The sequence below is a fragment of the Sinocyclocheilus rhinocerous genome, unplaced genomic scaffold (assembly GCF_001515625.1).
Source record: "Sinocyclocheilus rhinocerous isolate Xijiao unplaced genomic scaffold, SAMN03320098_v1.1 scaffold24, whole genome shotgun sequence".
Taxonomy (NCBI): domain Eukaryota; kingdom Metazoa; phylum Chordata; class Actinopteri; order Cypriniformes; family Cyprinidae; genus Sinocyclocheilus; species Sinocyclocheilus rhinocerous.
The window spans coordinates 1,257,397-1,270,425 of record NW_015647124.1 but is presented as its reverse complement, the minus strand read 5'-3'; the positions used below and the strand labels follow the sequence as shown (position 1 = coordinate 1,270,425).

At 38.5% G+C, this 13,029-nt stretch overlaps 2 protein-coding genes across 2 annotated transcripts in view; one reads left to right on the top strand and one right to left on the bottom strand.

Annotated features, from left to right (window-relative positions):
- Positions 1 to 2,282: 2,282 nt before the first annotated feature.
- Positions 2,283 to 3,353, bottom strand: LOC107708881 (ubiquitin carboxyl-terminal hydrolase 31-like). The gene is made up of 4 exons (XM_016513246.1): positions 3,183 to 3,353; positions 2,915 to 3,026; positions 2,700 to 2,794; positions 2,283 to 2,361 (listed from the first exon to the last, which is right to left on the bottom strand). The coding sequence occupies exons 1-4, from the start codon at positions 3,284 to 3,286 to the stop codon at positions 2,283 to 2,285; spliced, it is 390 nt and encodes a 129-aa protein (XP_016368732.1). The 5' UTR covers positions 3,287 to 3,353.
- A 175-nt stretch (positions 3,354 to 3,528) lies between these two features.
- LOC107708880 (1-phosphatidylinositol 4,5-bisphosphate phosphodiesterase epsilon-1-like) overlaps positions 3,529 to 13,029 on the top strand; it is a 77,135-nt gene continuing 67,634 nt past the window's right edge. The window contains exons 1-2 of the mRNA XM_016513245.1: positions 3,529 to 3,761; positions 9,519 to 10,852. Coding sequence (XP_016368731.1) covers positions 9,737 to 10,852 — 1,116 coding nt within the window. The 5' untranslated portion in view covers positions 3,529 to 3,761; positions 9,519 to 9,736. The remainder of the gene's footprint in view (positions 3,762 to 9,518; positions 10,853 to 13,029) is intronic.

The window sequence follows — 13,029 nt, the reverse complement described above, 5'->3', positions numbered from 1 at the left end:
TCTCCAAAACAATACACTATAGTGGAGTTATTGCAAGAAGTGTTTTAAAGGGGTCATATGATGCGATTTCAAGTTTTCCTTTCTCTTTGGAGTGTTACAAGCTGATTGTGCATAGATAAGATCCCTGAAGTTGCAAAGACTAAAGTCTCAAAACCAAAGAGATATTCTTTATCAAAGTTAAGACTCTGCCACGCCCCCCTAAAACGGCTCATTCTAACACGCCCCCACATATCTACATCACCATGTGGAAATATTTGCATAATGCGCCCAAATGATCACGCAAAGAAAGAAGGCGTGGTTTCAGGAACAGCAGTAGTGTTGATGCAGCATGTCAGGGAGACGCTGTGTGTTTCAGTGCGAAAGCAAAAGCACTTTATTTGGCCTTCCAGAAGTAGATGCAATTAGGAATCATTGGTTAAGATTTATTTACAACAGAACAGCACAACCCAGATGTTCGAATTTGTGCAACGCATTTTATGGACCACAGTTTTTTGAACCTAGAAGAGTACAAAGCTGGCTGTGCACAAAGGCCATTTAAAAAAAAAAAGAAAAAAGGGTCAATTCCGACTTTGCTATGACACCTACCTACAATAATGTACAGTATTTGAAAAATAATGTGTTTTTTGAACATTAAAGCATGTCAACATATTCTGTTACACCAAATACACAAAATAATGATCTTTAAAAAAGCATCATATGACCCCTTTAAATTAATACTCACTCATAAATACAGTCACTTGTCGCCACCTGCTGGTGTATTTTGTCTGTTTTTGCTCCACCAATGAAAACAGTTCCAGAAGTCCAAACGGGATCAACCATTACATGTCTCTGAACAAAATAGTAGTAGCATTACTGAATAAATCTGTGTTTTACATAGATCAGTTGATTGAATGATTCAATGACTCATTCATAAATACAGTCACTTGTCGCCACCTACTGGCATAACGATGTAACCTGCAGAAAGGATCAATGAAAATTCCCTCTTCATTTCAGAACTCTTGGAAAACAGCTGGGCTAATCTAATTTGAGGACGAAATGAAGTACTGTGAAAAATTAATCTTTTATGTGATATCTAATACACATGACTACCATGTCATATGCACAGACTGTATAAAAACATGGACTTAGTGCCCGTGACGTCACCTGTAGTGTTCCAAAGAGAGTTTTTGAAGCTCAAAAGTGGGCGGAGCCGGCCATCGCCATCTTGGCAGTGCGTCACCGTGCTTCATTCCCGGATAATCGAAGATGGGCAAAGAGGCGGGAGCTGGTTGTTGAAACCACGCCCACCTAGCTCGATGGTGGTGACAGCAGCTGCAATCCACCTGTCACTCAAGTGGCCACGCCCTTAATTATGCAGAACTTTAAGGCTTAATATAATTTAAACGGATGAGTTATAAAAAAATTCACCCCCCTCACAGTTGTCATGAAGGGCAAAATTAGCTATATAGACCAAAATCATTTTTTGAACCAGGCTGTAAACATGTTTTTTTCTGCTGTAAAGTTGGGCATTTTAACATGGGGAGTCTATGGGATTGACTCCCTTTTGCAGCCAGCCTCTAGCGGCCAGTTGACGAATTACAGTTTAAGTCACTTCCTTGTTGGCTTCGCCAGAGAGAGAGCGGGAGGTTGCCCCTTGGTCATATGTAGTAATTTGTCTGTTTTTGCTACACCAATGAAAAGCTGAAACAGGATCACTGGTTGATGAAAACAGTCGAAACTAGTTGCCCATCTCTGAACAAAATTATAGCGCGTGACTGAATGGGTGTTTTGAATGAATTGTTTGAATGAATGAATGAACGATTCAGTGACTCACTCATAAATACAGTCTCTTGGCAACTATTGGCATAATGTTGCAACCTGCAGAAAGGACCACTGAAAATATCAGCGCTCTTGGAATACCGCTTAGCCAATCGAATTAGAGCATGAAACTAAGTGCTGTGTAAATATTCATATTTTACTATCATATTAGTATCATAGTCTGTTTTTGCTCCACCAATAAAAAATAGTCCTAAAAGTCGAAACAGGATCAATAAATACAATGGTTGTAAAAATAAAAAATAATAATAATAGTATCCCTCTGTAACCTAAAATATTAGGTATTTATGAAGACATGCAAGCATGTGTCTGTGACAGTAATGAAGTGTGTCAGTCTCTTGAGCGCTACAGTGAGTTAAAGTCCTCAGACATTCCTATGCACAGTATGCAGTGACACCTCTGCAGCTATTGTGCTCGCAAGCGGCTCCGCTGCTGCTGACGGAATGACTGACTGAGTTTTTTACTTACTATTCCTTGGTCTCTTTGTCCCACTCCACTACAATCTTAACATGAGGAGGTCCACCTGGCCCACAGGATTTATATGCTCTAAAAAGGAAAGATTGAGGAAAGGCATGATGTTTGCCAAGAAAATAACAAATTGAAGAATCAAGCTTTGTAGTATTTTGTTTTATTACACGTGTTAAATTCAATGATCACACTAAAGCAGTTATAATAAACTTTTCAACTACAATCATTAATTCATCTAGCGTAACATAAAATGTCTTTGGTTTGTGTAATTAAAAATGCTGTTGTAATAAAAGTATTGACTATTTGCTTGCCTGTGGAAGAACTGTCTGTGGAAGAACAGTAGAACAACATACATGTCACACCTGAAATTTAAGTTCACACAATATGCTCTGAACACATGGTTATGCATTACAAACCTTTCCACAGTGGGGTGACATAGTGGCTGTTCCTCCTGTGGCAACAGATATGTGATTCCAACTACTCCGACCACACGCAGACTAAAGGGTCCAACCTAAAATCACCAATCGACTTTATCAGAAGTGCAAGTTTTATGTAACAAAAAAAGTAATTTAAATGTACTGACTTTGCATTTCAAGACCTGTATTTAACAACAAGTAGAGGTTTCACTGACCTGAATGTAAACCCCTGGCCTTAGTAGGTGACGCATTTTCTCCAGAATTTCTTTCTGTAACACATCCCATGTCACAGAGCGCTCTAGATATAGTACAAACGGAAGACCGAACCTGCAACAAACAGAAAGTACTGTATTGATTTTCCAGTTTGTGCATTATATTGTGTATAATGAGATTACTACATTTTCTCCATGTACTGTAAGATATTGTGTAAAAAATAATGGAACTTCGACTCGTGTGAGCATGTCGGAAAGACAATAATTTTACCTCCGTCCTTGATGGCCAGTGCAGGCTCTGTTACAGATCAGCAGAATCATTTTCTCACATCCAGTGTTTTTGTTGGGAGATGCTGGATTCATCGCACCCTGCATGAAAGATGGCGTTCGGCTGCTCTCCGCTCCATATTTCAAATTGTTCTGATTCAGATTAGCAAGAAGGCTCCCTGGAAATGGTTAAAAATGTTACTACAATGGTTGTAAAAAAAAAAAAAAAAAAATAGTATCCCTCTGTAACCTAAAATATTAGGTATTTATGAAGACATGCAAGCATGTGTCTGTGACAGTAATGAAGTGTGTCAGTCTCTTGAGCGCTACAGTGAGTTAAAGTCCTCAGACATTCCTATGCACAGTATGCAGTGACACCTCTGCAGCTATTGTGCTCGCAAGCGGCTCCGCTGCTGCTGACGGAATGACTGACTGAGTTTCCCGCCACTACAAACGTAAACGCAACTTTGTTTCACTACGGTTGTTGCGGGGCTCTGCAAACTTAACAGTCATTTTATGAAACCAGAATGAAGTTTCACCCGGTTTCGCGTGTGAGACGGTTTTCTGGTGTGACTCTGCAACGGTGAGTTGTTTCTCCTATCCTTGGCACGTGTTATGTTATGTTTGTAGTGATAATTCTTGTGTTTATGTGAATATACTACAGCTGTACATCAAAATCACGTTTGATGTAGCGTGTTAGTTGATAAATTGTGTTGTCTGTGTACTACAGTCGGAAATTAATGAAAGACAGACTGTTTGTCTTCTTGATACTCGCGCATATTCATTCACCTCAGTTGTTTTATTTCGTGTATATGTATACTTTGTTATAACATTTATTTCAAGTGATACCATGGTACTAGCATGATACCATAATACCATGTTTTGGACATGACCAAAAACATTGTTGCTATGGTACTTTGTAACATTTTTTGTTAGAAACATGTTCTCAGTGATCAGGCAGGTGTTAAAGGTTTGACTGTGAGTCTGTGACAGAGCGGATGCTTCTGTAAAAGACATGTGGTGATGTTTTTAAATCGTGTGTGACATCATGATGATGATCAGTTTTCAGAATTGCATGCATTTGAGGAAATATTTTAGTAAAAGGTACTTTCTCCCAAAAGCACACTGAGACATTTTTCTGTCCCCCCTTTCTGCCTCTACAGGCTCCCCTAAGTCTAGGTTGGTGAAATCGGCTTCTAATGGAAATCTTATGTTGCTCTAGTAAAGTCTCTGTGCTGTGACTGAGCTGACCAGCTCTGTAACCTGATCTTGCATGAGTGATCCTGGGGTTTGGGCTCTTTAGGCTCAAACTCATACAATCCATTTTCATTTACCAGCCTGGAAAATGTGAATAGATGGAAAACTCGCCTGATTCAGTTCACATGCCACATCGTTTTTTTATTAAAACTAGATGGAGAAAGACTTTGAGGCGAGTAGTAGGCTACTCTGTTACTGTTCTGGGATCAGATGGGAACTTTTGCTTTGCTGTAAACAAGCCTATAATCATAGACCTTTGATCAGTTATGCCAATACTCAGTACTCAGAATTTGAACACTTTTGTGTAAAATGGTGTCCGTGTGAGGAATCAGAACAGACTGTTTCATGTGTTGTGAAACGGAATCTGGGTTGACACACCTGAGCTTCATGTAGCTAAACACGAATGACTGTCAGAAGACATGACACACCCACAAATGATCAAAGATCGTTGGACTGTAGATTTATGATATATCAAATACTGATTTAGTGTCGAGAGGTGTCTTTCTCAAGTGTTTGGACATACCTGCAGTGATCTGGAGATTTCTTTGATTTTTACAAATTGTCTGCTTGAATTGGTATCTGTCTGTATCAGCTTGTATCTGTAGAATATAATGTTTTGCCACTGCTTGTTTGGTGCTCATATACAGTGGGTACGGAAAGTATTCAGACCCCCTTAAATTTTTCACTCTTTGTTATATTGCAGCCATTTGCTAAAATCATTTAAGTTAATTTTTTTTCCAATTTTATTATTGACACATCCCTACTTTTCATCACTTATTTGTGTGTGTGTATATATATATATATATATATATATATAATTATTATTATTTTTTTTTTGTATGTCATCTTTCCATTGAGGCCTCAAGAAAAGCACAGTCAGGCTGAGACTGTTATTTTAGCATTATTTACATACTATTATAGTATATTTTAATATTTTTAATTAGCTTATATTTTTAATGTTTTTATTTAAAGTTTTTGTAATTTATGTGCTTTTGTCATTTTTTTTGTATTTTTTATATTTCTACTTGGCTTTCATTTATTTTTATTTACATTATTTTTATTTTATTTATTTATTTGTATTAATTTTAGTACATTAACCTATACTTATTCCAGTTGTTTGCTAGTCAACATTTATAATTTTCATTTTACAGTTTATGGGGCGGTTTCCCAGACAGAGATTAAGCCTAGTCCTAGACTAAAATGGCCCTTTAAACCAGATTAACAGAAATCTGCTTTCTCTGTCATGTGATTTGTATTTTTTTTATTTTTTTATTTTTTTGAAAGATCAAAAGGATTAACAATCTTAGGGTGCCAAAATAATTCTGACCATGACACTCTCTCTCTCTAAAACAGCTACTTTATGTATTACTTAATAATTAATAATAATAATGTTGCAAAACTGACAACAACAGCTGATTGCAAGAATTAATGCAGGAATTCATTACAAAGAGATTTCTGGGCATTCCTTTACTTTTATTTGACACCTGATGTGTGCGGTTAATTTGCTTGCTAAAAAAGTTTTCTCTTGTTCAGTAAAGTTTTTTTTTTTTGGGATTGCAGTCTTTTTTCAACTGCTATTGTTTTCCATGGATTTGCTTCTCAGCTCCATACAATTTTAAGCTTTTCTTGGTTCATTTCGTGTTTTATAGGCAACCTCTGTCGTACTAATTCAGATTAGCACAGTTGGTTTTAAATTAATCTAGTTTATTTTCGTTCAGGACTCCATAGTCCAGGAGTTAGTAATCTGCACTTAATCTGTGTTTTCAGAAAGCAATTTTTAAACCATGATTAACTATTCTAGATTAAGCCTACTGCTGGCTTAATTTAAACCCTGACCGGGAAACTGCCCCCTTTAAGTTTAAATGAATGCTAATTGCCTAAAATCATGGCAAGTCTGCAGATTTTTGGCAGTCAGGGTTGACTGATTTCACATAAAATCATGTAGTGTATGATGGGCACAGACTTTTTTTTAGATTTTTTAGCTTCAGATTATGAATCCGTTTAGTCATTGATAGGGATGTAACGGCATGAAAATGTCTTATCACGATTATAGTGACCAAAATGATCACGGTTATCAGTATTATCACGGTATTGTTAAAATGTGCTGGAGATGTTAAAAAAGTACAGACACATAAATCACTTCACCAAGTTTTATATTTAAAAATCAACAAACAACAAATAAAATTACTTTTTGTTTGCTTAATCACTAAAACAATAACATTACTAATGATGTTCGGATTTTAAATGACTACTTGACTGACAACAGTTTAATAGCATGTTGAAATATCTAATGTAAATGTTCAAATAAAGCATTGAAAAAGTTTAATAAACCGCTCGCACCACCTGCTGTTGAGCGACTAATAGCAGATGGAGATCATGCATTGGTACTCTACTGCTATTCCTGCAGTTCCCGGATGTGCAATGCTGATTTTTCTGCCGAATTTGAACCACTGAATTTGTGGAAGCGAATTTGTAAAGTGAAATAAAATGGACTGAAAATTGCCTGTCGAATATTATACACTGTATTTTTATACAGATTGACTATTTCGGAAGTGAACTCTGGAAGGTGAATATGAATTATTGTATTTTTAATTATGAAAATGTGTGTGAAATGTTATTATTTAAAATATTCACTGCTTAAATAAACAACTGTTAAATTCCGGCATTAAAATGCAAGCACTGTTAATGCAATGCATTATTTTTCAGTTAGTGAAATTCAACATGCTTTTTTGTTTCAAAGACATTAGTCATTATTTTTCTTCCTTATTTCTCTCTGCAACCATTCAGCAAATGTATGATGCCTAATGTTTTAACATATGAACAGATTTTAAAACATCATGCGTCGCATCATACACTTGCTGAGTTTGTTAAAGTTGTAAAAGACTTTGTAAAAGTGTAGTGTATTCCAGCCTTAACTGCAATAACACTGGTTGGAGATCAACAACAGCTGACCTAGTTTCATTTATGATGGGCTGTTAGCTTAGATTACCTTTATCTGTATTAAGCCTGCATGTATGTTGTCATTGATGGCATTGTTTACCCACACATACACTTTATTTTATTAAGATGAACTGTTCCAAGTCTGGATGAGGCTTTGCTCCAGTAGCCGCCTGTTGCATGGGAACAGAATCAAGCTAGATCAGATAATTAGTTTGTGCTGGCTTCAGAAAAGACGGGGAGAAGGAGGGGGTGCGGAGGTGGATTTGGGGAGGTGGGAATTCCCGTAATTTCCAAGCATTACAATGGCCTCATGCCTCAACAGACACTCATCCCCGCCCTCCTCACTGGAGTCACGATATGCAGCCTCTTTATTGCTACAGTTCATAGTTTAGATAAGTAAAAGGTGTCTTTGACAAGTTCAGGTTTTTAGGGCACAAATGCACATAACACCCACTGCAGGCAGGCTGACATAACCAGACAAGTCAGTCGTTGGCAAATGACCACAGGAAATGACCATGACAGATTGGATACAATCTCACATAATGTAAAATATACAAATAAAGGCTTGCAGTACTTCTAAGCTTTCACAGCTGTTAAAAAGAACTGTAATTAGTTGAGTTTGTTAATACAAGCGATTATTGTTGCTCTTTAAACCCCTAATGTCAGATGCACTATTAGAACAGCCCTATATACATCGACGATGGGACCCGAGTTCAGAGACCAGCAGTTCATAGAGACTTGGTGGGTGGGTTTTTTAACAAGTATGTAACCCTCCAGAACACCCATCAGTCACTAAACAACAGGCTAACAACTGGCCAGAATGAAAGTGAAATGAAAAACCTATATTTTGCCATCGCTTCATAGTCAGACTACCCCATGAAGTCATGTGAACATATGACAGTTTGTCATAAGGACAAAGGTGTGTCAGGTTTATCTGTCCTGTGATCTCATTCTACAGCAGGAATGCGTATGTAATGTGCTTTAGTAATGTTGGAGAATTAATTCTGGGTGCAGATAAGGACAAAACTTGTTAAGTGGCTTCACAGGTATTGTTTACCTTATTCCAAATCATACAAGAGTTTTGAGTGGAGAACAGAAGAACGGGACATTATTCACAGATAAAAAGGATCTTGACTGAAGCTCTGAAAACATATTTGCTTTCAGATTTTAAAAGTGGTTTGATGATGTCTGTGATTGGAAAATGCCACTTGCATGTCTCATGAGTAAATAATGACAGAATTGTCAATTTTGGTGAACTGTTCCCTAATTTTAGGTGTATAAATCAACCACATCACCTGTTTTAAGCAGTGGCCTACTGGCCTTGCGACATAATAGTTGCTCAGTTTTGCACCACTCACATTTTTTTAAAGAAAATATAAAAATGTAGAGTTTGTAGACAGTCAGCATTTATTGTTTTATTCAGCCTGAGAAATAGATTGTCCCTACACAATTTTAGCAGTGTTGTAGTGTCTTTGACACTCTTCCCTTTCACCAGGTCCATGTCTGATTACAAGCACACAAGTGCTGAGTTATGAAAGAAGTACTCCTCACTGTGTTAGCGCAGTGATTTATCGTTGACTGTGTGGGTGTGGGAACTGAGCCATGTTTGAAGACTCTGACTGGCTGAATTCACCCAGAATCAATGCAGCGAATGCCCCCCTTTAATCTCATTCATCCTACCCCCTCCAAGCAAGGCTTTACATTCCAGAGACCTGTGGGTTTGTATAGGACTGTGGGGCTGCAGCCTGTAGTAAGATTTTGGACAGCTGTGTGATCTCCTGAGAGGGAGATATTAATGAGTGGATGTGAATTTTCATTTCATGCTGTCAAAATGTACATCCTGTCCTTGAAATATTTCTTCAGTGTTTTAAACAACATTTGTGGGTGAAGTGCAATTTTAACAACTTCCCCAGATAGCACCTAGTAAGACACAAAACAGCTTGGCTCTGATAAGGATTGAGACATTTTCTAGCCTTTCCCAGGCCGTAAATCCAGTGTGTTACAGTATGTTTATGTTCTTGCTCTTGCATTGTCATATTTCTTAATTTATTCAGTGAACATTTTCAGTTCACTTAAAATACTGTGTGGCAAGAGATGTTGTTTATTGAATTTTTAATTTTTTGTTGATTCCCCTCTCGTCTAGTGTTCTGAGCCCCTGAGTTCTTGGGAGTCGGGAGGGGCGAAAAAATTGAGAAGACGCAGCCGTCACTTTCTGCGGCAGTCATCCTAAAGCTTCCGCTTCAGACAGACCCGCTGAGATACTCTCTCATCCCAAGGCTATCTTCTCTAGGGGTGGTTTGCCAGAACTTTGTCTTTGGTGTAAGTTGAGCAAGGAGGATCTGTCATCAGGTGCCAAGTGATATGAGGATTCGTGTGGAGAGACAGGCGCATATTGGCCTCATGAGCTCCATGGCCTCCGAGAAGACATCCGCTGTGCTGGGAGTGAAGAGTCTCGGAAAGGAGAATTCGGCAAGTAATGGAGATGCTCTCATATCCATGAACTACGGCTTGCCTGTGAGCGTATCCCCTCAGGCTCTGGTCCATTATTCATTCGGGACTTTGGAGGGGGACTTACTGGGGACAGAGGGCAGAATACTGAAGTCTTTGGATACTAGGTCTAAGAGTTTGGATTGCTTAGATGAGACCTACAGGTCCAAAAACTGCAGCTGTGGGGCTGCAAGGCACGGGGAAGAAGGGTTGTACGTTTGCCAGATGTGTGGGTTTTGCGATCCAGTGGAAAGCGAAGAAGGCTGCCCGGAGAATAGCTTTCCTCCTAGAAGCTGGGGAACGGTGCCCCAGCAGAGGAAAGCAGAAGGGTTTTCTTCTGATGTTACTTGCCTTGCTGAAGAACAGCCAACGTTGAGTGGCTCGGATGGTGAACTGTGTCAGATGGAACTCGTAATCGGCCAAAACACGGAGAGCCTGCCGTTCTGCGGGCTGGATTTGAGGCGAAACAGTGTGCCAGTATCCTCACCACAAGGGCCTCAATGCACCAATGGCTGCGGCACTGCCATGTATAACAAATTGTGTGACAGAACGGACTTCGTATGTGCCGTGTGCCATAAAAATGGCTTCTCTAGTTTGGAAAGGCTCAACAGGAAAACCAAACCCATATGCTTTCAGGGCAGATGCCTTAAGAGGTCCACGCCCTTCAGGTTGTCTGTACCTGACTGTAGTGACAGCGAGGGCACTGTGTCTGACAGCGAGTTTGTGCGTAACAAGAAAGAGCGCTCTACTGTCCTTGTCAGGAGGTACCTCAAGAACAATCAGAAGATCAAAAAGACAGTGTGCACAGGCACCAGAGCTATAGTGAGGACTCTACCCACCGGCTGCTTCTCTGACAGAGTCTGGGAGTCTGTTTGTGGGAAAACATGCCAACTTGGTGATGAGGCGAGAGGATACAGCAGAGCGCTTCAGGCCATCCAGCTGCAGGTTTCCAGGGCCCTTCTCACATACCCAGGGGTCAGGTTTGCAGAGGTAAGGTCAATTTCTATTCTCACTAAAGCTCTACATAGTATGAATGCTTCCTTCATGAACTGGCGGTTGTTCAGGTGTTACGTTAAAGCTCTATGAATGTGCCTCTCTCACTGTTGGTGCCACAGTTCCTGCTCTGAATGTTTGTGTTGTATCTCATGATTTGAAATAAGCATTAGAGTGAAATTCTTTGCTGTTTTATCAAGTGTGTATTTTTTTTTATCACTGAACAAATAATTACAATTGAACCCTGCATTCTAAGCTTGATTCTTGGGTGCATAATTAGTGGTTCTTGCTATTTCAATTGCTCATATGTATAGTTCTGCAATCTTTCTGACTTTTCAAAACCCCTAACTATTAAACCATCTGTGCTACAGTCATGAATGATACCTCAAATCATGCGGCTAGTTGAGGAGAGTTATGATATTACTTACGAAGTGATCAGGCTTGTGTTTTTTCCAAGCTGACTAAACCGGCTGAAAAGTACCCTAGACTCAAGAAGGGACGCTTCTAAAGTGTTTAGGTTGTTTGCTAGGTGCATATCTAGTGACCATATCTGTGCATATCTGTGCAACCATCTAGCAAACAACTTGAACACTTTTGAATGTTTTTAAATGTAAAACTTACATTATTTTGAAATGAGATTGTTCCATTGCTACATTTTATTAAAACTTGGCATTTATTAACTAAGCCCGAACTAGGTTATTCTAATGGAAAACAGGAAATTACTGTTGATTTTTGACATGCTGTGAAATATCCCAGATGTCTTTATTATCTATTATTATATTCCTTGGTTTGTATGTTATATAACTTGTTTGCTGTCTTGGTTCTGCCATTGTACATTTAAGCCTTTTTTTGCAAAGTATTTTCATGAATTTCATGAATATAAATTAAACTTTTGTCATTTCTTTTTTGTATTCATTTTGCAGATGGTTTTATCCACAGTAACTTACAAATGAAAAATAGCACAAGCAACTTATTGTACAGGGTTAATGATATTAGCAGTGCTACAATACCAAATTGAAAGAGTAAACCACAGTGATGCATTTTTTCATGGAAATTTTGTCATATTTAGTGGTAATTGTGGTAATGGTTCGAGTCTATTTAACACATGGACACTGGCCAGCACTTAATTTTGCCCGTAAATTGATGAATTACAGGCAAAATAGGAGGAGATCTTTCTTTTCAAGGAAATTCCTTATCCTGGAGCTCACAAAGCTCAAGCTGGTGCAAGATACAGACATGAAACATTCATCTTGAGGTTTTTCTGATAGATGATTTAGTGGGCGACTGCTGTCTGTTTCAGCAGAACTTCAGATCAATTATGCAGTATATTATGTCTGAGCTTAGGCAGACATTTTACTAGACTTGTAAAAAGTACTGCTTGTTGTGTTAAGGGTCGTTCCAGTGCTGTCTGGTTTCTCCCGCTGGCTGGGACAGTGGGATGCTCTGTTTCAGAGCGTACAGTGGTTCTCGCTACACTGGTTTAAGACATTAAGACTTTAATGCCCCTTTGAAGCACTAAACCCCTGCCTCCTTCACCTTTTTATTCATTCCTTATAGGTGAAAAATGAGTTCACTGAGTCTAAGCATGTAGAAATAAGTGTGCTGTAGTCATTGCTACTCCAGAAACCATTTTGTATTCACATTTTTAAGTTTGGTGTTCCACTGATTTGTTATTGGGGTTTTGTTCTGGTCTCAACGACAAAATGGTTTTGGACTGAAGCATGGTGGAGAGCGGCCCAGTATCGTCTCATATTGGAAATAAGGAAGGGTTAAATAGAGGATAAAGAAAGGGGATAGAGAAAGACAGCCTGTATCTCTTTTAGTGGTTCAATAATATTGCATCAGGATTCTCTGGAGAACTGAAGTCTAATATAAAAAGCACATACACATCCCTGAGGGCTTATGCTGGTGGTGACATGAAGCACGTCCTGTGGTTTCATTCAGCCATAATTTAAGGATTGCTTTATTAGGCCACTCTTTCCATAACACTGTCTTTAGTGTTAGCGAGGTTACTTTATTGTCCAAATTTGAATATGAATTGGCATTTGAAGAACATTCTCTGTAAGTTCTTTACGGAAATAACTTTTTACATGTCAGCTATATTAAAAGAATATTATAGTGTGTGTGTGTGTGTATGTATATATATATATATATATATATATATATATATATAT